Source organism: Vombatus ursinus, unplaced genomic scaffold, assembly GCF_900497805.2.
Source record: "Vombatus ursinus unplaced genomic scaffold, bare-nosed wombat genome assembly UNPS02014786.1, whole genome shotgun sequence".
Taxonomy (NCBI): Eukaryota; Metazoa; Chordata; class Mammalia; order Diprotodontia; family Vombatidae; genus Vombatus; species Vombatus ursinus.
In genome coordinates this window covers 51839099-51865673 of record NW_020954564.1, presented here as the reverse complement: position 1 = coordinate 51865673, position 26575 = coordinate 51839099, and the positions used below count along the sequence as shown (strand labels likewise).

At 36.3% G+C, this 26575-nt stretch overlaps 1 protein-coding gene across 1 annotated transcript; it reads right to left on the bottom strand.

Moving 5' to 3' along the window:
• Positions 1–24705: 24705 nt before the first annotated feature.
• On the bottom strand, positions 24706–25632 carry LOC114046942 (olfactory receptor 2D2-like). Its single transcript, XM_027867579.1, has one exon. The coding sequence runs from the start codon at positions 25630–25632 to the stop codon at positions 24706–24708; it is 927 nt and encodes a 308-aa protein (XP_027723380.1).
• Between the last annotated feature and the right edge of the window lie 943 nt (positions 25633–26575).

Sequence of the window (26575 nt, the reverse complement as noted above, 5' to 3'; positions counted from 1 at the left end):
CTAATTCATACATTTTTAGTCACATGATTCCTATTTCTTTGTAACAACAAAATATCAACTAACTTCATGTATCAATTTAATTACTGCCAAGTTTTTTACATACACCGGGTCATGTGAACTATGTTAAAATCTTTAGAAAATCATGAAGGAATGGAGAAGTGCTCCTGAATAGGAGATTATCACATACCATGATTAAAAAAAAAATTAGGATAGAGTCTCCAAACTATAAACATCTCAAAATGAAATAAATGTTTACCAAGAGTCAGCATGAATTAATCAAAAACATGTTATTAATATTAGTATTAATAGCTATTTTAATTAATAGTATTATTATTATTTTTAAATAATAATAGTAATTATTATTATAGCTAACATTTATGTAATACTTAATATGTGCCACTCTCTGTAATAAGCACTTTTTACAATTATTATCTCAGTTGATCCTCACAACAATCTTGGGAGGCAAGTGCTAATTTCAATACAAAGCTTATTTCTCAAGATACAGATCAATAAATGATAGAACACAATGTCACTAAAACTTTAAACACCTTTAACTCTTTTTCTAATAATAATAGTTTAAGATCAGGTTAGAGAGGCAGGATCACTTAGTAAATATGAACCAGCCTCTGTGTCAAGAAATGTGGTATTTAAGTCACAGCTATTGGCTATGTCACCCAGGGGAAGTCACTTAACTCACCCATGTCCCTGGGCAACTTTTATGTAAGACAACATATCTTACAATATTTTCCAGTCTTCGTTCGTGGAGGGAATAGTATTAATTTCAGTTCCCTATCGCAACAAAATGACAGCTCCATATTTATATCTAAAAGGTTAACTTTTATATGCGTCTCTCAATTAGATTTCCAGTGGTCTGATTGCCTTTCTTTGTTGCCATGAGTCCTTTTGCCCCAGATTGCTTTGTTCTCCAAAGTCCAGTGAAAAATTTCAAGGGTCTTTGAAAACTCCATTTTGACCACACTCTTCTGTGAATTTTCCATATTAGTAAAACTCTCCAAATCTCAGGAGAGATTCATGCATCATCTCAAGCTTCTGTCAGTAATTGAGTCACTGGAAGGATGATCTATTTTATCTATCTATCGATCTACATACATATGATACATATATGTTTACAAACATATAAATGTACATAAGTATATATAGGAAGTAAAAGCACCATTTTTTCAACCACTCCCCACCACCAGTTATTGGAAAATGGTCATTTTCTTCCAGGGGTTTAAAAGTTAAATCTTGGAGGTTAAGAGATGTGGCCAAATGTATTTATACCACAAGGATCAGTATTACCTCCTTTTGACTGCATTCCTGAATGCCCTCATCACATCCTTATTCCTCAGGCTGTAGATTATAAGATTAAGCATAGGGTTTATGACACTATAGAACACAGCAACCTGCTTCATCTTCATCTTGGAGCACTTGAGTGTCATATAGGAGATTATTGCTGTTCCATTAAAAAGGATAACTACAAGGAGGTGGGATCCACAGGTGGAGAATGCCTTGAGTCTCCCTGATGTTGCCTTTATCCTGACCACAGTCAATATGATGAAGCTATGGGACACCAAAATCTGCAGAGCAGGTGCAAAGGATAATTGCAACACCTATGAAGAAAATGGCTATTTCTGCTTTATAAGTGTCTCCAGATGCCAGAGTCAAGAGAACTGGGTCCTCACAAAAGAAATGATCAATCCTATTGTCTCCTTGGTAGGAGAGACATAGTGTGAATATAGCATCAACTGAGGATCCAACAATGCCACAGACCCAGCATGCCAATGCCAATTGGCAACATACCTTCCCTGTCTTGATTAGAGAGTAATGTAGGGAATCACAGACATCACAGCTAACACTAAACACTGTGTAGCTCCAAAAGTGAGAGAGAGGAAAAGCTGAGCAGCACAGCCCATGAAGGAGATGACATTTCTTCTATTTAACATGTGGACTAGGGCTTGTGGAACAATGGAGGTAGAGATACCAAGGTCAGACAGAGACAAGTTGCAAAGGAAAAAGTACATAGGTACATGGAGTCATGAGTCAGTTAGAACCAGGTAGATGAAAAGGAAGCTCCCAAGCACAGTACCTAAGAACACCCCCAAAAACAATACAGCGAGCAGCAGCGGAGTCTGAGGGTCATCAGAAAGACCCAGAAGGAGAAATTCTGTAACCCACATGTGGCTGTTTTGGTTCATCTTTGATATTCTTCCTTCTTTTGAAAGGAGCCAAAGATACTTGATGTAGGAATGTAACCATTGCATCATAGATTCTTAAAGTTGGAAGGGAAGTGAGCTGTCATCTGGTTCAACCTTCCACCAAACCATCACCATGTGCTATAATAACATTTCCAAAGATAGTTTTCATTCATGAGTAGTGTACCCTAACAGAAGAAAGGCATTTCATTGTTTGACAGCTCAAAGCATTAGAAAATGTCCCTTATATAGTAAGTCAATGTATGGTGTGTATCATAGTGTAGTTGAGAGGACATTGCTAGCTTCTGAGTCTTAATGGTAACATGTCTGCTGTCAGACAATGGCAGAGTTCTAGGGAGGAGACAAAATGATAAGGAAAAGATCCATTGGAACACCAAAGCAGAATGATCATGGAAATCTCTGCCTTTTAGCTTCTTTTCCTATCATTTGTGTTTACGTGCTTGAGTGGTAATTGCTCAAAAATCTTGTTGCAAAGAACACTAATGGGAGACCAATAAGTAACAGCCATCATACTTTTCCTCTTTGACATTATTTAATACTAATCCATCTTATACTTTATGCTCTCTGCTCAAACACTCTCCCCCAACAAATTCTGTAATGCTGTGACATTGCCCTCTTTGCTATTACTCAGACAAAATACTCCGTCTCTTATCTCTGAAAATTTTCACTGGCTGCCCTCATGCCTAGAATGCTCTGCCTCTTCATCTGCAACTTCTGGCTTTTCTCACTTTTTTCAAGTACCCAATTAGATCCCATTTTATGCAAGAAGCCTTTCCTAATCCCCCTTAATTCTAGTGCCTAGCATCTGGTAATTACTTTCAATTTTTTCTGTATCTAGCTTGTTTGAAAATAGTTATTTTCATGCTGTCTCTCCCCTTAGACTATGATCTCCTTGAGATCTAGGACCACCTTTTGTCTGTCAGTTAATAAACATTTTTAAGTGCCTCATACGTGCCAGGCACCGTATTTAGTGCTGGGGATACCAGGAAAGGTAAAAGACAATTTCTACCTTTAAGTAGATCACAATCTAATGTGGCAAACAACATGTAAACAGCTAAGTTTATAAACAAATTATATATAGGACAAATAAAAATAAGTTTATAAACAAGTTATATATAGAACAAATAAAAATAATCAAGAGCGGTATGAACTTAGAATTAAGAGATATTAGGAACAGCTTCCTGTAGAAGATGGGGTTTTATTTGAGTCTTGAAGAAAGCCAGGGAAACCAGGAGATAAAGATGAGGAAAAAAAGTATTCCATGTATCAGATCAAGCCAGTGAAAATGTCCAGTGTAGTGAGATGGAGTGCCTTTTTCAAGGAACAAAACAGAAGTCAGTGTCACTAGATTGAAGAGTATATATGTGTGTGGACGATAGGCAACCATGTGAGTTTATCATGTAGAGGTGTCATATGGTTGGATCTTGCACTTTAGGAAAAGCACTGTGCCCTCCACAGAGTAATTGCTTAATAATGCTTTTTGACTGATTGTCAAAGTCAACTCAAATATGACCTGCAACCTGATGGTTTCTTTGATGCACCTACTTAGTAATGGCCTTTCCCTTCTAATATCATATATGACTTTGTTTTTCAATAATTGTTTTAAATTGTGTATTATGCTTTTCTGTTTTTAAAATATTATCTGTATTATGAATTAAAGATCCTTGAGGTAAGAGACTATCAACACCTTGTTTCCTCAGCCACTAGCATATTGTTCTGCTCAAAGCACCTATATAATTAATGGTTGTTAAATGTGTGAATCAGTGATCTATCCTCCATTAAATGAAAATCTGAGATTATTGCTTTTCCTCAGGAAATATCTATAGGATTATTTGGGGGCAAGGTCTCCCAAAATATGTTACTTCCTCAGAGGTCCTAGATCAAATGGGAAAATAGCTAAAGAAAATTCAAGAGATGATGGCATAGATTTTATCACTGCAGAAGAATGTCACTCAGGACTTGTGACCACTTCCGCGCAGCAGTATTACCACTATCTGAGTCCGCCTTGTTTTATTTAATCATTTTCCAGGGTTAGTGGAAACAAATGGTGGCCATACTGGATGAATGTGAATTACTGTTTAAGATTCTCCAAAGAATGTTTTCAATGAATTTTGATATGTATGGTAGCCTTTGTTATGGCAAATTTGAAGGTATTCCTCTGAACTGAGCTGTTTCTGTGATGTAAAAGTGAAGTCCCTTTTGGAGAAACTATCAGTAAGTCAATATGGAGACTAAGTAGGGTCTATGATGGTTTCTATAAAACTATCCTCTGACACAAGGTTTAATGGAAAGTACACAGGATTTGGAGTCAGATGCTATAGGTTCAAATGGCCCTTTGGTACTTATTTCTTGTGTGATCTGGGACAAAACACTCAGCATATCTTTACCCCTCACTTGCAAGATTTATATCTGTCTTCTGATGATCCTTAATTGCACATTTAATTGAGATTAACTACAACTTTGAATGTTTTTGCTTTTCTGGAATGGTAATTTTTAGAGTGTAACTGAAGTTTGGGAACTCTCTAGGAGGAAGGGCTGTCATGTATTTAAGGCATGGATATACTTATGATTCCTTTGCATGGTTGTGCTGATCAGCAAATGGCTTTTGAAATGATGGATGGTGTATGTATTCATTCCCTTGCATTCTATTTTAGAATAAGAGTTGGTATTCATATCCTTTTTTATACATGTGTATTCTATTCAATAATCATCTTTTTCATGGCCTTCACTATATTCTTTTTCTTCTACCTCTTTTTCTTCCTTATTTCTGTTCTTTCCTATCATTTACTTTTTTTCTACTCCTATTCATTCCTTTCCTTCCTCTTCTCTTATCCTGTCTTCTCTTTTTCCTACTTCTTCTCTTCTGACTCCCTCTTCTCTTCCTCCCCTTGCACTTCTGTCTTTTTTCCCCTCCTCTCCTGTTTTATTCTTCTCCTCTTCTTCCTTTTCCTCTCTTGTCTTTTCCTTTTCCTTTCAGCTGCCCTTTTGTGACTAACCAATTAGACTAACCAATTATAACTTCAATACCTAATCTGAATTCTACCCTCATGGACACTTCTTAATTTAGTGTAACTATAATAGTAATGTGCAAGAAAAGGAAGGTGGGTTACTTAACACCATTCTCTGGTCAGTTATTCTTTCTACATAAAAGAATTGAATATCTCAAGGAACAAAGGACTTTGCAGGTAAGGCTTCAGTCTCTCTGTATCCTCCCCCCCCCATTTGGTATTATTAAATATTTGGCATCTATTGTGATTTTCCAAATGAAATTTCTCTCTTCCTCAAATCTTGGAAAAACCATCCAATTAGACTTTAAAGTAGAGGGCCAACTGGCTTAGATAGGGCAGTAGCATAAACAAGATTCAACCAAGAAAGGGAATTAAACAATAACTCAGGGAAATTAGACTGACTGAGTGAGAAATGGACTTTTTAGCTATATCTTCCAGATTCCAGTGTAAGTGAAGCAGAAGCAAGATTAAACTCAATGCTCTGATCATGTTTGATGTGCTTTTAGCCAGTGATCCTCTTTAGCTTTGGTTTTTAGTCTTCTCTTCAACCTGGACCAGTTAGCAACATTCTTGCTAAATGGTGGCACCCAGGACTGAACACAGTACTCCAGATATTACATAAACAGAAAGAGTGATGTGGGACTACCTATTTTCATAACCTGACTATGGTAGGTTTTTTTGAAAACAAAGAATCAAATATTATTGGTTTCTTCAACTCATTTTAAGCTTTTCATCAGTAAAACCCCAAGACTTTTTCCATCATAAACTTAATACAGCCATAGCTACCCACATATTGTACTATAAAGATAATTTTTTAGTATCTTGGTACAGGATTTTTCATTTTTTCCTGTTAAACATCATCTCATTACAGTGAACATATAATTCTAGTCTGCCAAAAATTACAGGAATTTATTACAATCAGACTACCATTTTGGTTCAGTCATTCATCCAGTACCAAATCCATCTAATTTTATAATTATGTTGGCCATATCTCTCCAGTCTATCCAAAAGGATTTCATGAGAGATTTTTGCTAAATATTCTGCAGAAATCTTGATATACTTCTATACTCATGAGAATAAAATAAGAACTGTACAAGAGGAGCTAACAGTCTTATTATCCTTTAAAAAAATAAGATTAATTTGGGATCATGTACTTTAAAGAAGACATGTTATCTCTCAGTGACTATTTTTAAAGTAATCACAAGGAAACCTTTTTAAGAATATGTTTTAGTATTTCATTTGGATTTAAAGGGAAACTCAATTACGTCTAATTTCTATACTCCTATTTTTGATTGGGTCTAAAGTATTGACATTCAATAGAGCTGAGTTGGAAGAAGTAATCCTACATCAGGCTATAGAGCGCTAAGATCATTATCTCCTTACTTGTAATGCCCATATTAAGAGTCAAGGAACCCTGTCCCTAAGCTTCTGTTCTACAATAACATAGATAATTTCATTATGGAAAAAATATTTTTGCCTTGAATTTAATGGGTACATCTTCATTAATTAATGTTTTATGGAAAAGGTGATATGACTTTTAGGACATTCCATCCACACCCTTACATACAATTCAATGAGAATTAATTGTTGAAGCTGGCATGAAGTACACATATGACTTCCCAAGCATCTAATGAAATAATGAATGTGAAAATGCTTTATATCCCCTAAGGAGCTATACATACATTCCCCAGAGTAGATATCTCCAAACTCACAAATACATCAAATCTCAATTTTCTGTTTGCTCTCTGCTCCCTATCCTCCCTCACCTACTGTGATGCTCTTCGTCCTGCTCACTGAAGATAGCAATTAGATTATTATGGACCAATAACACAACCTGATGACCTGTGGGGAGTCAGCTGATTTATTTTCTCTTCCCTAGCATTTCCTCCTTAATCCCACAAGAAAGTCAATCTCTATCTCTGTCTCTGTTTCTGTCTCTCACTTTTCATGACTCTACTTCCTTCTACCTCCCTTTCTCCAGAATTTTTGGCCCATAATCTTGTGAATCATGCAGGTGATTCTAGGAAATCAAGGAAACAAGAAAAACTCATATTTTGAAGTAAGTTTAGATAAAAAGAGAAATTATTCCAATCATCATATAAAAGTCTTGTGATTTCTAAAATAATGACTTTAAAACTTTCCCAAACAGTTCTGCCTAATTCCCAGCCTCCTCTAATTCAATCTAAATTTCTCAAGCAACAACATCCTAGGAAAAACTGACTCATTCAAGTTTTTGGTGCTGTTTAGTTTTATTATGATGATTACAGCTATGTTTTCTGTTTCTTATAGAAAATGTACCATTTTATAATAGATTTTTTGTATATAGGTATGAGAACCTAAGTACCAATGATAATATGGTTTCTATTGAGTACTGAAGTCCAAATTCCAAACCCTTTACTTAAAAATGAATTTCTATGATGACATTTAATTATGATTTGATAGTAATCTATAAAGAAAATGTCAGCCATTGAAACTGGTGGTCATTACAACTGAATTAGTCTACATTCTTTCCCATATGATTCATACTTATTAAAATAAATCTTATTTTCTTGTATAAGAAAATCTTCTAGGATTTTTATATTTGTTAGTATCTGAAAAAACAAATTGATTTTCTTTATAAATATTCTAAAGTTCCCACTAATTAAGGTTTATAGTACCCCTGATTGGTGCTATTTAATGAAATTTTATTTTCTCAATTTCTTGCAACACTGAAAAAATCATTCTTCTTGGCCATTAAGCAAGATGTGATTGTTGTAAGTAAAATGATTGTGAATTGGATTTTTTTGGGTTCTGGTTCTGACACTACTTTAGATTTCTCCTTTAATGTTTCCATTTCTCTGTTCCTTTCCCTGCTTTTTACCTCTACCAACCTGAGAGCTTGATTGTGTTGAGTTCCAAAGGGCCTAGAAATGTAAATCCAGGAGAAAGTGAACCTTCAACTTGTCATGTTACTCTTTGGAAATGAGGTTGCAAAGAAGAGTATATTAATAAAATCTTGTAGTCACATAGATGAGACCAACCACAGAACTCATTCAATATGATCTGTGTCTTTCTAGAAAATATCCTCCTCTCCTATGAAATTTCTGAATTCTTTAAAAAAAAAAACAACTTTATTTTTCCACTCTATTTCCAGAAACATTAAGTTATCTTAATATCTTGATAGCACTTCCACCAAGCCCTCTCACCTCTGGCTATCTATCAATTTATCATCATTCTTTCTGAGATGTGATTCCCACATCTATAAAAGAATTCCAGTCTGACCACTCTTGATCTGGAACCTTTATTCTAAGATTTCATTGACTTTCTTGTCTGCCATTTCCCATTATTTAGTAAAATCAAGATTTCAGTACACTTAAAACCATGCATTTTAAAAATAGGAATGTTTGTCCTTCCATATTTACTTTGGCCTCAATTGGTTTGAAATGAAATACAGTAATTTATATTTGTGCTTATTACATTTCATGTTTTTATTTGTACCTTTGTTTTAGTTTGTCAAGATCTTTTTGGATGTCAACTTTTCATCTCACATTTAGCTATCCAAGATTTTGATCATCGTGAAAGCCACACCTTAATCCAAATCATTAATTCCTTAAGAAAAGGAAGTTACTTCTGTATGAGAACCAAACAGAGCAACCAATTCCCTCCAGCTTGACCTTATTTTTTTCCTACATTTTTAGGGACAAATATAGTAAAAAGAAGCCATGTGTGGGTGTCTTAGAATTCATCATAATTAGTTTGAATTTTTTAATGGAGACACATTTCAAAATTCTGAGTATGATGTCCAGAGGAGGTTGAAGACTAAGGGAATGAGAGGTAGATAGTGGAGTAGAATAAAAATTTTCCTAAAAAAAGTTCATTCTGACACATGAAATCTTGCCAATAAATAGTGATAACCTAGGTGAGAGATGCTACTTTGGACCCTGAAACCTCTCAGGATTCTTATTTCTATTCATCAGTATGACATAACACAATTCATGACAGAATTTTAAGATGGAAAGTTCAACTGGTTCTCAGAGGCAATCCTATCCAAATTTCTCTTTTTTTTCAAATCAGGAAAGTGAGGCCCAAAGATGTTAAATGATTTGTCCAGAGTGACAGAGGCAGTAAGAATCAGGGCTGGGATTGAAATCTAGGTTCACTGACTCCAGAGCCTATATCAACTATGTCATGGGCTACTTTGGACACTGAAACACTCTATGGTATGATACCAAAAACATCCTATGATCCTCTCTTGCTGTGTTAATCAAGGTTTAAATAAATGCATCACTCCTTCCTTTTGTATCTGAAATCAAATTTGGGGGGTTATCTATTCACTGTTTCTTCCTTAGATCATTACCATGCTTGTGTGAGGTAGGGTATTTTTTCCTGAGTGAGCATGATGGACTAGCTCCTCTCTCTCTTGGCCATTAGCTATGAATGAATAAGGAGATGGTTCTTTCACTCTAGATCAGTTTTTCTTGCTATAATAATGACATTTAATGTTTATACAGGGCTTTAAGGTTAATAAATCACTTAAAGTACTTTTTTTATAATTTAATATTCATAACAAGCCTTTGAAGTAGGTGCTATAGTTATCCTTTTTTGAAATAAAGAAATAGAGATTGACAGAAACAAAATGAATTGTCTAGTGTCACATAGTTAGTAAATGTCTGAGGTAGGATTTGAACTCAAATCCTTTTAACCCAAACCCTACACTGTAGCCACTGCTCAGTCCTTCCTAATTATGGAGAATGTAAATAGCATCAGTATACTGCCTTCATAAAAGGAATTTTTCATTTAACGCAGACTGTCACAATGAATTCATTCCAGGCCACTTTCTGAGGGATTTGAGCTGGTGATAGAGACACAGCTCCCATATGGAAACTCATCTGCCTAGTTCTATTGCCAAGGGTAGAACCCTGGCATGTCAGATTTGGTGGACAGGTGTTCTCAAAACAAAAAAGTACAAAGTCAGAAAGATGCATAATTCAAATTTCCTTAAATATCCAATATCAAATCCTGCCTTCCTCAATAAACCTGTCTACTTTGCTACTAGTCTGTCCTAAACCTAACATTCTCACCTGGACAGCGGAAATGAACAGGAAAATGTTTCACAGCCATTGAAGAGACTTCAAATGCAGAATATAGAGCAGACAACTTAGAAGTAGCTTTTGGGTAGGATAGAAAACACAGTGATTTTTTCCAGTAGTCAGAGGGCACATTTCAAGTTCTTGTAAAAGGGACAGGAAGATAGAAGAAAGATAGGTAAAGGGAAGAGGAAAAGAGTAAAAAAAACTAGTTCAAATCAATTTTATCCATCAAAGATACATCTTTGGTGGTTCTGAGCACTTTCCTTTCTATTAAGGGATGATTCTTTGAGGATAGTCTCAGTTTAATGGGCTATGGTTTCAGCTGATCTCGGGAGCATCTGATATACTCTGAAGGATTTCTCCTCACTAGGTAGACCTGATACTCTATGTTTCTATTCAAAATGGCTTTCAGGTGTTATCAAGGGGGATATTATAATGCAGGTGACTCAAAGCTACATCCTCAGCTCTAAACTCTGAAATTTTTTTCTCTAATGCCCCATGTTCTTTGTGACTTCATAGGGAGGAGCATAGAAGGATGACTAAATAACTAAGGATGTGGCCTACTCAATTTTTGCGATGATACCAGACGTTTCATTTGTTTATGAGAATATATATATTTCTAATCCTAGATTTCATTCTTTCTTTTCCTAAGGGAAATGCCCAATTATATTCATCAGTGTAGTTTCATGATCTTGATGATACATGAATATTTTAAATTAGGAACTAGAATGAGAGGATCTAAATGTTGTTGCCTCAGAGGTCATCTAGGCTGGCCCAAATGATCAAATGTGCCTATAACATCCTTGATAACATGCCATCTTGGCCTTGCTTGATCACCCAATGTGATCTTACTAGTCCTGAGGTCTCTCATTCTATTTTTGAACAACTATTAATCATTAAAAGAGTTTTTTTCTTTTTTTAAATTAATTCATTTTGAATTATCAACAATAACTTCTGTAAGCTTCTGAGCTTAAAATTTTTCTCCCTCTCTTTAACCACCTCCCTCCCCAAGATGGTATGCAATCTGATATAGGCTATACATATACATTCCTATTAAACATATTTTCACATTAGTGATGTTGTAAGTAAGAATTAGAGACAATAGGAGAGACCACAAAAAAGATAAAACAAAGCACAACAGAAGAAAAAAATATCAAATAGTATGTTTTGATCTGCATTCAAATTCCATAGTTCTTTCTTCTTTGTGGATAGCATTTTCCATCATGAGGCCTTTGGAGATGTCTTAGATCCTTGTATTGCTGAGAAAGGTTAAGTCTATCAATATTAGTCATTGCACAATGTGGCTGTTACTGTCTACAATGTTCTCCTGGTTCTGCTCTCTTCACTCAGCATCAGACCATATAAGTCTTTCCAGGTTTTTCTGAAGTCAGCCTGTTCATCATTTCTTATAGCACAATAGTATTCCATTACATTCATATATCACGACTTGTTCAGTCTTTCCCCAATTGATGGGCATCCTCTCAATTTTCAATTCTTTGCCACCACAAAAAGAGCTTCTATAAATATTTTTGTACATGTAAGTCCTTTTCCCATTTGTATCATATCTTTGGGATACAGCCTAGAAGTGCTATTGCTGGGTCAAAAGGCATGCACATTTTTATAACCCTTTGGGTATAATTCCAAATTGCTCTCCAAAATGCTTGGATCATTTCACAATTCCACCAACAATGCATTAGTGTTCTAATCTTCCCATATCTTCTCCAACATTTATCATTTTCCTGTGTTGTCATGTTGGTCAATCTGATAGATGTGATGCGGTACCTCAAAGTTGTTTTGATTTTCATTTCTCTAATCAATAGTGATTCAGAGCATTTTTTCATAAAACCATAGATGTCTTTAATTTCTTCATCTGAGAACTGCCTGTTCATATCCTTTGACCATTTATCAATTGGGGAATGACTTGTATTCCTATAAATTTGACTTGATCCTCTATATATTTTAGAAATAAGGCCCTTATCAGAGACACAGGTTGTAAAAATTCTTTCTCAATTTTCTACCTTCCTTCTAATCTTGGTTTTGTTGGCTTTGTTTGTGCAAAAACTTTTCAATTTAATGTAATCAAAGTTATCCATTTTCCTTTTCATAATGTTCTCTGTCTCCTGTTTGGTCATGAATTCTTCTGTTCTCCATAAATCTGATAGGTAAATTATTACTTGCTCTCCCGGTTTGCTTATAGTATCAGCCCTTATATCTAAATCATGAACCCATTTTGACTTTATTTTGGTATATGGTGTGAGATTTTGGTCTATGCCTAGTTTCTGCCATACTCTTTTCCAGTTTTCCCAGCAGTTTTTGTCAAAGAGTGGGTTCTTATCCCAGAAGCTGGGGTCTTTGGATTTATCAAATAATAGATTACTATAGTCATTGACTACTGTGTCTTGCATACTTAACCTGTTCCACTGATCCACCACTCGGTTTCTTAGCCAGTACCAAGCAGTTTTGATGCTTGCTGCTTTATAATACAATTTAAGATCTGGAATGGCTAGGCCACCTTCCCCTGCATTTCTTTTCATTAATTCCCTTGATATTCTGGACCTTTTGTTCTTCCAAATAAATCTTGTTGTTATTTTTTCTAACTCTATAAAATAATTTTTGGTAGTTTGATTGGTATGGCACTGCATAAGTAAATTAGCTTAGGTAGGATTGTCATTTTATTATATTAGCTTGGCCTACCCATGAGCAACTGATGTTTTCCCAGTTATTTAGATCTGACTTTATTTGTGTTAAAAATGGTTTGTAATTGTGTTCATATAGTTTCTGGGTTTGTTTGGGGAGGCTGACTCTTAAATATTTTATAATGTCTACAGTAACTTTAAATGGAATTTCTCTTTCTATCTCTAGCTGTTGGGTTTTGTTGGTAATACATAGAAATGCTGATGATTCATGTGGGTTTATTTTATAGCCTACAACTTTGCTAAAGTTGTTTATTATTTCAAGTAGTTTTTTACTTGATTCTCTAGGGTTCTCTAAGCATATCATCATATCATCTACAAAGAGTGATAGTTTTGTTTCTTCTATTCTAATACATTCAGTTTCATTTTTTTCTGTTTTTGCTAAAGCTAACATTTCCAGTATGATATTGAACAACAGTGGTGATAATGGACATCCTTGTTTCACCCCTGATCTTACTGGAAATGCTACTAGCTTGTCCCCATTACATATTATGCTTGCTGAAGGTTTTAGGTAGATGCTATTTATTATTTTAAGGAAACTCCATTTATTCCTATGCTCTCTAGTGTTTTTAATAGGAATGGGTGTTGTATTTTGTCAAAAGCTTTTTTCTGCATCTATTGAGATGATCATGTGGTTTCTGTTAGTTTTGATGTTGAGATGATCAATTATGCTGATAGTTTTCCTAATATTAAACCAGCCCTGCATTCCTGGTATAAATCCTACCTGGTCATGGTGTATTATTCTTATGATAAGATGCTGTAATCTATTTGCTCATATTTTATTTAAAATTTTTGCATCTATATTCATTAGAAAAGTTGGTCTACAATTTTCTTCCTTTGTTTTGATTCTTTCCAGTTTAGGTATCAGCACCATATTTGTATCATAAAAAGAATTTAGTAAGACTCCTTCTTCACCTATTTTCCTAAACAGTATATGTAGTATTGGAATTAATTGTTCTTTAAATGTTTGATAGAATTCGCTTGTAAATCCATCTGGCCCTGGAGATTTTTTCCTAGGGAGTTCATCAATGGCTTGTTCAATTTCTTTTTCTGAGATGGGGTTATTTAAGTATTTTACTTCCTCTTCTGTTAATCTGGGCATTTTATATTTTTGTAAATATGTATCCATTTCACTAAGATTGTCAAATTTATTGGCATGCAGTTGGGCAAAATAGTTCCTAATTGTTGTTTTAATTAACTCTTCCTTGGTGGTAGATTCACCTTTTTCATTCTTGATGCTAGTAATTTGGTTTTCTTTTTTATTTTTTTTTAATTAAATTAACCAAAGGTTTATCTATTTTATTGGTTTTTTCATAAAACCAGCTCTTAGTTTTATTTATTAGTTCAATAGTTGTCTTAATTTCAATTTCATTAATTTCTCCTTTGGTTTTCAATATTTCTAATTTGGTGTTTAATTGAGGATTTTTAATTTGTTCTTTTTCTAGTTTTTTTTAGTTGTATGCCCAATTCATTGATCTCCTCTTTTTCTATTTTACTCATGTAAGCATTTAGAGATATAAAACTTCCCCTAACTCTACACTAGTAGAGTTTTGCTGTCCATTTCTTCCTGTAGCTCCCTGAACTTCTCCTCTAAGAATCTGGATGCTGTACCATTTGGTGCATACATCTTTAGTAATGATATTACTTCATTGTTTATGGTGCCTTTTAGCAAGATGTACTTTCCTTTCTTATCTCTTTTGATAAGATCTATTTTTGCTTTTGTTTTGTCTGAGATCAAGATTGCTACCCCTGCTTTTTTTACTTCAACTGAAATGTAATATATTCTGCTCCAGACTTTTACCTTTACCTTTTTCAAATGTGTTTCTTGTAAACAACATATTGTAGGATTATGGTTTTTAATCCATTCTGCTAACCGCTTCCGTTCTATAGGAGAGTTCATCCCATTCACATTCACAATTATGATTACTATCTGTGTCTTTCTCTCCATCCTTCCCCACCCCCCATTTATGCTTTTCTTTCTCCTTTCTCCTTTTCCCTCCTCACTAGTGTTTTGCTTTTGACCACCACCTCCCTCAGTCCAGCCTCTCTTCTATTAGCCCCTTCCCTTTTCTTCCCCTTTACCCTTACTACTTCTTCCCTCACTTCTATCCCTTCCTCCCTTTTATTTCCCCTTTCCCCTCCTACTACCTATAGGGGTAGTTAGATTTCTATACCTAACTGATGGTGTTATTCCTTTCTTGAGCCAAATCTGGTGAGAGTAAGGTTCAAACAATGCTCATCTCTCTCCCTTCTTTCCCTCTGCTGGAATAGGTTTTTGTGCCTTTTCCTGTAATGTAATTTACACTTGTCTGCCTCTTCCTTTCCTTTTATCTCAGTACATTTTCTTAGATCAGATTAATCCACTTACTTGGATCCATTTAACCCACTTGATTAGAATTTTTTATCATTGCATCAAAGTCAACTTATATCCACCCTTTTTATGTATACCCTTTTAACATAGTGTAATAACAATACAGTTCTCAAGAGTTACAAGTATCATCTTCCCTTGTAGGGATGTGAACAGTTTGCCCTTATTAACAACATATTGTATTTTTCTGTCCCGTTTACCTTTTTATGTCTCTCTTGAGTCTTGTATTTGAAGATCAAATTTTCTGTTGAGCTCTGGTCTTTTTATCAGGAAGGTTTGGAAGTCCCCTATTTTGTTGAATATCCATCTCCTCCCCTGAAATATCATGTTCATTTTTGCTGGGTAGTTGATCCTTGGTTGTAATCCAAGCTCCTTTGCCTTATGAAATATTATATTCCATGCCCTATGATCTTTTAATGTAGAAGCTCCAAGGTCCTATGTAATCCTGACTGTGGTTCCATGATATTTAAATTGTTTCTTTCTGGTTGCTTGCAGTATTTTCTCTTTGACCTGGTAATTTTGGAATTTGGCTACTATATCTCCTGGCATTTTCAATTTCGGATCTCTTTCAGGAGGTGAGCAGTGGATTTTTACTATGGCTATTTTAACCTTCTGGTTCTAGGACCTCAGGGCAGTTTTCCTTTATGATTTCCTGAAAGATACTGTCCAGGTTCTTTTTTATTTTATTGTGATTTTCAGGCAGACCAATAATTTTTAAATTGTCTCTCCTGTATCAGTTTTCCAGTTCAGTTGTTTTACCAATGAGGTATTTTTTGTTTTCATCTATTTTTTCATTCTTTTGTTTCTGTTTGATTCTTGCTCTCTCATGGAGTCATTAGCTTCCATTTGCCCAGTTCTAATTTTTAACAAATTGTTTTTTTCTATTAGATTTTGTACCTCCTTCCCCATTTGGCCAATTGTATTTTTTCAGGACTTGTTTTCTTCAGTGTACTTTTTCCAGTTGGCCAATTGTAATTTTTAAGGACTTGTTTTCTGTAGTTAATTTTTGTCCTCTTTTTCCAAGCTATTGACTCTCTCTTGCATACCTCTCATTTCTTTCCCCATTTTTTTCTTCTACCTCTTTCATTTGACTTTTAAAATCCTTCTTGAGCTCTTCTAAGAAGGCTTTTTGGGCTTAAGACCAGTTCATATTCCCTTTTGAGGTTCCAGATGTGGGCTTGTTGACAATGTTGTCCTCTTCAGAATTTCTGCCTTGATCTTCACTGTTCTCATAACATGAATTTATCATACTTTTTTTTTTGTTCATGGTATTTGCTTATTTCTTGGTCTTTAAAGAGATTGAGCTCTCCTGCTGGGGAGCAAAGGGCACTTATCCAAGCTTCTTGCATTGGGAGCCTAGGGCCTGGTCACTGTCTTTGTGTGTTGGAGCCTCTGATCTTGGCAGTTGGAGACTGTAGTATTCTGGCAGATGGGTTGGAATCAGCAACACTGGAACTCTAGGGGTAGGATTGGGTAGTATGGCTCCTGAAGATTTCCTGCTTACCCAGGCCTTTCCTTCTTTTCACTTTCTTCAGCTCCTTTCAGATGGATGTTGTAGGGTGTCTATCCACCTGGGGCCCCTTGGAGCACTGCTTCCCTTAGTTTTGCTGAGGCACTGGGAGACCTGGTTGCTGTAGAATGCTGGGGCACCTGGAAGTTTTCCAAGTTGGTTTCCACCAGTTCCCCCACCCTCACTGAGGCACTTGGGGGGTCCAGGTTTTGGTGTTTGCCTGCCCCACCACCTGGGTTTTAGGATCTCCTTCTGGTATGCTGAGGTGGGGCTTTCAGCTAGCTTGCTGGGACACCTCCTGTTCAGTATTGCTCCCCTTCCCCCAGGCAAGAGGATCCTTTCCCATTAATCCCTCAAGTTACCTGGGCTACTGGACTGCTTTACCCCATCTTTATTCTGGTTCAGCTGTTCCAGAGTTTTTCTTGGGGTGATATTTTCTGGGCTTTCAGAGATTGATAAAGGAGGGTAAGAGCAACTTACTTCTTACTCCGCCATCTTGGCTCCTGGAAATGGAAGTATATATCCCAGTCTACCATTCTTGAAAGTGTTCATATATAGTGTAGACAGCAGGCTGCACCCTGCACTCTACTTTTGATGGAGTCAAATGCTAAATTCTTAAAGACAGATGAACTATCCTGCTGGTAAACCCTGTGGAGTTCTCATTTTTCATTTAGCATCTTATGAATTTCCCCATCATTTTCATCAAACCAATCATGATGTTTTTGAGTGTCCTGACCCAGATGAATTAAGGCAATGCTATATACCAAATCTCTGAAAGCTGACCACTCCTTTTCTAATCCACTATTGCCAGCCATTTGTTGACTTAGCTTAGCCTCCAAGTTAGCAAAGGACTGTTCCCACTCAGAGAAGTGTTTTAATCTGTTGACATTAAGTCTTCTGGTAGTCATCTTGCCTTGAGACATTTGTTGAATGCAAATATTTAGCTTGGAGAGGATAAACATATAATAAATTCAGAACTCTGTGCCATGCATCATCCTCATCACTCTGTCTCTTCTTCTTACAGTGACATAGTCTATTAAATGACAATATTTGCTGTGAAGATGCACCCATAAAGTTTTATTGCATTTAGGTAAATGGAGGACAGTGTTAATGATGAGAAGGTCATGAGATGCACAAGTCTACAGTAGTAAGTGACCATTGCTGTTCCTGTTTCCAACCTCATTCCTCCCAAGGACTCTCTGCCATGTCTGTAGTCAGTACCTACTCTTACATTAAAGTCACTCAGACTTATAAGATTGTCCTCTTTCAGCACATTGACGATTGGAGTCTCCAGTTCTTTCCTGCAAATGGCAATTGCATTGTCATGAGCCTGTCTTTCACTATTTTTGGTAGGCATACAAACTTGTTGACTAGTTTTGATTGTAAAACCTATGCCAGTTTCATGATGATCCCCTTCATTGTGGCTACTCCAGAAAAAGAGGTACCCAGCTCCAGCTTCAGTAATCTGGCCTTCATTTGCCAGCTTTGTTTCACCCAGGGCTCAGATATGTGATGATTCTCTGGGAGCAGCTAGGTGGTACATTGGATAGAGTTCTGGGCCTGAAGTCAGGAAAACCCATGTTCCTGAGTTCAAATCTGGCCTCAGACTTTTACTAGCTATGTGATTCTTGCCAAGTCACTTAAATGTGTTTGTCTCAGTTCCTCATTTGTAAAGTGAGCTGGAGAATGAATTGGCAAACCACTCCGGTATCTTTGCTAAGAAAACTGCAAATGGGGTCATGGAAAGTCAGACACAACTGAAATGACAGAACAACAACAAAATGATTTCCTAACCGCTTAAAGCTTAGTTCTCCCCCTTTGCTAAATATGGTTAAATATAATTGCATCACCTACCTTGGAGGAATGTTGTGTGACTCAACTGAGGTAATATGTGTAAAGTACTTTGCAGAATGTAAAACACTTTATAAAAAAGTGAGTTTCCTGCTCTTGGAGGTCTTTCCAAAGAGTCTAGATCCTAATCTACCACAGATACAATAGAGAGAATTCCTTTCTGGGCATAAATTGAACTAAATATTCTGTTGTATTTGACTTATGTTTTCTGGACATTCAGTGTTGTTTTAATTTGCATCATTGTAGTCAATGCATATATTGTTCTTTGGGTTCTTTTTTCTTTACCTCAGGACCTTTCTGTGTGCCTTGTAGTTGAAACCTTCAATACGTTTTGTCCTCCAATAGAATGTGAGTTCATTGAGACCAGAGTCTTTCAGACATTTTTATTTGTATCCTTATTGCTTAGCAGATTGCTTTGCACACAAGAAGCACTTAATAAATGTTTTTTTTCATTCATTCAGTGTGCTTTGAAAACATGAATATTCTGAAGTAACACTCATTTCTTATCCCCCAGTTAGAATATTATCACTACATAATTACACAATCTCTTCTAATTGCAGGAAAAAAAATCTTAGGCTTCTTTGAACTTGTGTTCTTATTTCAAAGTTGGTAGTCAGCTCTGGTTTTGATATCTGAAATGATTGAAAGTCTTTTGAAAGTCTATTTTTTCCCTTTTAGGATTATACCCAGCATTTAAGGCAAGGTGTTGTTTTTTTTTATTCTAACCTTATATCTTTTTAAGCCTTATGGAATATTATAATCCAAAGTTTCTTTGAATTTTTAGTAGTAGCTTCCAGGTCTTATACGATCCTTGCTGTAGTTCCTTGATACTTGAACTACTAGTTCTGGAGGTTTGAAGTATTTTTTCTTTGATGTGGGAGATTTGCATTTTGGCTATGACATTCCCCAGGCTTTTCCTTCTGGAGTTACTTTCAGGAAGGAATTGATAGATATTTCCTACCTCTACTCTGTCCTTTTTCCTAATAGATCTGAATAATTACATTTATGAATTATTGAAATGAAGGGTTCAAGTTCCAGACAATTTCATTTTATTTTTAGGAAGTCTGAAGTTTCTTAAATCACCTCTCCATGACCTGTTTTCCAGGGTTAATATTCTTTTGATATCAGTTATTCATGTGGTCCTTGTAGAAAATCCAAATTTCCCTTTGATTCACTGCTACTAACTATTACAGAATTTTTCTTTTGGAGGATCTCTAGAATTGCAATATTTTTTGATATTTGTCTGATTTTTTCATTTTTCCAGTGTTAGTTCCTGAATTGGGGTTATGTGCCAGAGCTAGGCTTTGCTCCCTGTTGTGCTTTTGGTTCAGGATAGGCCTATATTTCTCCTGCTTGGACCCCTGGGTTTCTACTTTGACCTCTATATCCCAGAATTAGCTGCCTCGCAGATCTTTGAGATCTGGTAGAGTGCTGGATCTTCAGGGCTTTGTCTGGGATTTTAGGACAGAGTGCTAGGGACCTCAGAGGCCTGAACCTGGGATATTAGAGACAAAGCAACTGCTACATTGTACTGGTCTTTGCTCTCTGCCCTGGAGTTTCCCAGGGCTTTCATAGATCACAGACACAGCATTTCTGATCACTCTGGATCTTTATCAGGAGAGCACTATACTAAAGTTGCCTCTGGTCACTTAGTATGGTAGACAACATGGGTTCCTGGACCATGCTGTGAGGCTACCTTATGCTGGAGCTCATTTGCAGGAGGCTCCCTTTCCTATAGTCTTTGGATTTCAGTCTAATCTCTTTTACAATTCCAGGGTGAAAAAAATTACTTATTGTAGTTTCCTATTGGATTTCTCTATCATTATTTGGTTGTGTACCAACTCCAGCACTTTGATGGAGTGGATACAGAGGGAACAGGGTGGTTTGCCTGCCCTGCAGGCATCTTTCAGGAATAAGAGACTTTTACTAAGTTGCATACCTAAACTGTTACAGTGATCAGCTTTTCTATTTTTAAACCATTCTGAAATAGATTCTGTTAATAACTGCTTTGTAGTATATTGTAGTTAGATGTGATACCACTAGACATCTTTTCTTTGTGCTTTTCCTTCCCCATGAGAACTTTTTAGATTATTGATCTTTTGTTTATGCAAAAGTATTTTGATATTTTCTTCTAGCTCTATTAAATAGATTCTTAAACATGTGTCATGGGCCATTTTGTTAGTCTGGTAAGTCCTTTAGCAAGCTGTTGACTAGTTCATTGTGATTTTCTTGCATCACTCTCATTTTTTTGGGGGGGGCTAGGCAATGGGGTTAAGTGGCTTACCCAAGGTCACACAGCTAGTTAGTGTTAAGTGTCTGAGGCTGGATTTGAACTCAGATCCTCCTGACTTCAGGGCTGGTGCTCTATCCAGTGTGCCACCTAGCTGCCCCAATCACTCTCATTTCTCTTCCCAGTTTTTCCTCTACTTCTCTTACTTGCTTTTCAAAATCCTTTTTGAGCTCTTCCATAGCCCGGGACTGATTTATATTTTTCTTGGAGGCTTTGGATGTAAGAGCTTTGACTTTGTTGTCTTCTTCTGGTTATATGTTTTGATTTTCTTTGTCACCAAAGAAAGATTCTATGGTCTGACTTTTTTGTGCTATTTGCTCATGTTCACAGCCAATTACTTGACTATTAAACTCTTTATTAAGGTAGGGGTCTGCTTCCAGTGTGGAGAGTGTACTGTCCCAAGCTTCGGGGGTTTTGTGCAGCTGTTTTCAGAGATACTTGTAAGGACCTATAAATTTTTAGTTCTTCCAATTTGGTATGATCAAAGACAAGGTGTTTACTCCTCTCCTGGCCGGGGCTCTGGTCTATGAGTGATCACAAGCATTATTTTCTGCCTTGGAACTGTGAGGATGATTCCCTCTCCACTGCTGGCACAAGCTCCACTATGCCAGCACTCCTCCTTACCCCAGGACCTCCACCCAGAACTGTGACTCAGATCCAAGCAGAGGCAAAGCAAGAGAATCCTACCTCAGCACCAGCAAAGAGATCCCTGCAATTCCTCTCTGATCAGCTGCTGAATTCCCCCCTCCATCTGTGGGCCAAGAGGTCCAGAAGCAGCTACCACCCTGGGGCTGCACAAAGACTGCGTCCAGACCAAGCTTTTCTCTCACCAAGGTCCAACAGACCTTTTGTACTGCCCTTATAAGTTGACTTTGGTGTTTGTTGGTTGAGAAGTCTGGAAACCACAGATGCCCATGATTCAGTACCCTGAGGCCTGCTCCAGTTTGCTGAGGCCCTGTCTTTGCCTGCACAGCCCACGCTGAACTACGTTCCTCTGCCAGTCTGGTGTAATAGATCTTTCCAATCAACCATCCAGGATGTCTTGGGCTGGAAATTTGTTTCACTCTGTCTTTTTGTGGGTTTTGCTGCTCTAGAATTTGTTTAGAGCCATTTTTACAGATATTTGGAGGGGTTTGGGGGAGAGCTCAAGCAAATCACTGCTTTTACTCCACCATCTTGGCACCACCCCCAGCTTCTTCCTAAATCAACAGTTTCTTTTTCTTGTCATAGTGATATAACTAGCATTTCTTTTTAAAATTTTTATTTTTTTAATTTTTAATTTATGGAATAAAACAAGCATTTCCATAACATAGTATAATAAAAAGATTATTGCACCTGAAACTTCAAATCTAGTATTCACAACTTACTATTCATTTTGAATGTATAATAAAGGTTTCTTGTAAGTTTCTTTTTCCCCTTTTTTTCTTCCCTCCTCTCTTTCCAGCCCTAGAGATGGCTACCCTTGGACACAAATATGTGTCTTTATGCACACACATACACACAAATGCATATATGCAAAATTATTCCATAGATTGTTCTCTTTGTCAATTCTTTCTCTGGATACAGATAGCATCTTCCTTTGTATATCCTTTGTAGTTAATCTGACTACTTATAATAGTCAAAATGACTTATACACTCAAAGTTGTTCTTAAAACAATATTGCTGTTACTATATACAATGTTCTCTTGTTTTTGTTCATTTTGCTCTTCATTATTTCATGCAAGTCTATCCATGTTTTTCTAAGATCATTAAGCTCATTATTTCTTAAAGCACAGTTTTATTCCATCACAATCATATGCCACAACTTGTTCAGCCATTTCCCAATTGATGGGTAATCCTATAATTTCTAGTTCTTTGCCACCACAAAGAGAGTTGCTATAAATATTTTAGAACATATATGGTCTTTTTCTTTTTCCCTAATCATCCTTGGAAATAGACCTAGTGGTTGTATCATTGAGTAAAACGGTATAGGCCGTTTAATAAGTCTTTGGACAAAATTCCAGATTGTGCTTTAAAATGGTTGGATCAGTTCACAATTTCACCAACTATGAATTAGTGTCCCAATTTTTCCATATCCCCTCCAATATTTATTACTTTCTCCTTCAATCATTTTAGCTATGGCTAGCATTTCTATAATGATATCAAATAACAGTGGCGAGCAAGGCCTTTCTTGCTTTATATCTGATGCTATTGAAAAGGCCTTTACCATTTCTCCATTATGTAATGCTAGTTCTTAATGTCACATAGAAACTATTTACCATATTAAAGAAAGTTCCATTTATTCCTCTACTTTGCAATGTTTTTCACCAAAAAAAGGGTTGTATCTTGTCAAAAACTTTTTCCTTGGGGCAGGTTGGTGGCACAGTGGATAGAGCATTGGCCCTGAAGTCAGGAGGACCTGAGTTCAAATCCGGTCTCAGACCAAACACTTGGCACTTACTAGCTGTTTGGTGCCGGGCAAGTCACTTAACTCTAATTGCCTAAAAATTTTTTTAAAAAACTTTTCCTTTATTTATTACTATAACCATATGATATTGCTTTTATTATCAACAAAATCCATTTTATTTATAAGTTTCCTAATATTGAGCTAATGTAGAATTCCTGGTATAAATCCAGATTCTATTCTTCTTTGAAACAATCTTCCTACAGCTTGCTTTAAGTCCTCTCATTATCCTCATTAGCATAATCTGGATATACTCCACTTTAGAATTTCCCCTCTTAAAATGATGCATTCAGTACAAAGCATAGTTCTCCAGATGCAGTCTAATAATGATAGAACACAATGTCATTAAAACCTTAAATAACTTTAACTCTGTTTCTAATAATACTAGGTTAAGATTAGGTTAAAGAGGCAGGATCCCTTAGTAAATATGAAACAGCCTCATTGTCAAGAAATTTGGCTTTGTGACTTGGGTCAAGTCACTTAACTCATCCATGTCCCTGGGCAACATTTATGTAAGACAATATATCTTACAGTATTTGCCAGTCTTCATTGGTAGAGAAGATTTCATTAATTGCAGTTCCCTACAATGACAAAATGATAGGTGTATACTATATTTAAAAGGTCATGTTAACTTTTATATGCATCTCTCAATTAGATTTCAACAGCTTGATTACATTTCTTTATTGCCATCCATCCTTACACCACAGATTGCTCTGTTCTCCAAAATCCAATGCATAATTTCTAGGGCTTTGCAAATTCCACATTGATAATACTCTTCCCTGAGTTTTCCTTAGTATCAAAACTCCAGCCAAATCTATAGAGATTGATGCATCACCACAAACTTCTCTCAGTAATTGAATCATTGTAAGGTTGTACAATAAATATAATATACACATATATATACACACATAAACATACACACACACACACACACATATATATATATATTATATATATATATATATATATATATATATATATATATATTTACAGAGGCAAATAGATGGTACAGTACCGATTCTTGTGATCAGGAGAATCATCTTCAAGAGTTCAAATCTGTCTTAATAGCTATGTGACCTCAACTATATGTGTGTGTGTGTGTGTGTGTGTATAGATGTATATGAATGAAATAAAAGGACAATATTTTTTCATGTATTCTTTAATACCAGTCACAGGGAATGGTCATTTTCTGCCAGGGGGCTAAATGATAAGGGTTGCAGTTAAGAGATGTGGTCAAATGTAGTTATATCACAAGAATCAAGATTCCTTCCCATTTACTGAATTTCTGAATGCCCTCATTACATCCTTATTCCTCAGGCTGTAGATGAGAGGGTTAAGCATAGGGTTTATGACACCATAGAATACAGCAACATGCTTGATCTGCTCCCTTGAGGAGTTGGATGTCATGTAGGAAATTATTAGTGTACCATAAAAAAGGGTGACCACAAGGAGATGGGAGCCACAGGTAGAGAATATTTTGAGTCTTCCTGAGGTTGTCTTCATCCTGATGACAGTCACTATGATAAATCCATAGGAGACCAGGACCAGAGACACAGGTACAAGAAGAATCACTACTCCCATGAAGAAAATGGCTATTTCTGCTTTATGAGTGTCTCCAGTTGCCAGAGTCAAGAGAACTGGAGCATCACAAAAGAAGTGAGCAATCTTATTGTCTCCTTGGTAGGGGAGGCATACTGTGAATATAGTGTCAACTGAGGATGCTACAGTGCCACAGATCCAGCACCCCAATGCCAATTGGGCACATATTCTCCCTGTCATGATGACAGAGTAATGCATGGGGTCACAGATTGCCAAATACCGATCATAGGACATCACAGCTAACAAGGAACACTGTGTAGCTCCAGAAACAATGGAAAAAAATATCTGAGCTGCACAGCCCTTAAAGGAAATGACATTCTTCTTCATTAACATGTGGACTAGGGCTTGGGGAACAATGGAAGTAGAGATACCAAGGTCAGCCAGAGATAAGTTGCAAAGAAAAAAGTACATGGGTGTATGGAGCTGTGAGTCAGTTATAACCAAGTAGATGAGGAGTAAGCTCCCAAGCACAGTGCCTAAGTAGACTGCCAAGAACAATACAATGAGCAGCAGCTGAGTCTGAGGGTCATCAGAAAGACCAAGAAGGAGAAATTCTGTCACCCAAGTACAGTTGTTCTGGTTCATTTTTGATATTCCTATTTCTTTTGAAAGCAACCAACAGATACTTGATGTAGGGATATAACCTTAGTATCATTGAATCTTAGATTTGAAAGGGACCTGAGATGTCATCTGGTCCAATCTTCCACCAAACCATCAACATCCACCATCATAATATTTCCAAAAATCCTTTTCACTGATGAGTGATGAACCCTAACAGAAGAAAGCCATTTTGTTGTTTGACAGCTCAAAACATTAGAAAATATTCCTTTATATAATAAGCCAATGTTTACACATATCATGGTGCAGTAAAGAGGATGTGACTTTGCTAATTTCTGAATGGTATTAACAGGCATAATTTTGCTGTCAGACAATGGCAAAGTTCCAAGGAGGAGACAAAAGGATCAGGGAAGTATCTATTGGAACATCAAGGAAGAATGGTCATGGTCATCTCTGCCTTTAGCTTCCTTTCCTATCATTTGTATTTATGTGTTTGATTGGTAATTGGTCAAAAAGTCTTAATACAAATAATACTAGTGGAGGACTAATAGTTAATGATCACCCCGCTTCTCTCTTCTCCTACTTAATACTAATCTACCTTCTTACACTTTATGCTCTGTGCTAAACCACTCCTCCTCCCCCTGCCACAACAAATTCTGCAATCCAATGACAGTGACCTCCTTAATATTGTTCAGATGAGAAACTCCATCTCCCATCTTTGGGAGTTTTTCATTGGCAGTTTCCCATGACTGGGAATACTCTCCCTCCTCATCTCTACCTTCTGACTTCCCACACTTTCTTCAAGTTCCAAATAAGATCCCACATTCTGCAAGAAGCCTTTCCTGATCCTCCCTTAATTTTAGTGCCTAGCATCTGTTAATTATTTTCAATTTTTCCTGTATCTAGCTAATTTGAATATAATTATTTACATATTGTTTCTTACTTTAGACTGTGATTTCCTTGAGATCAG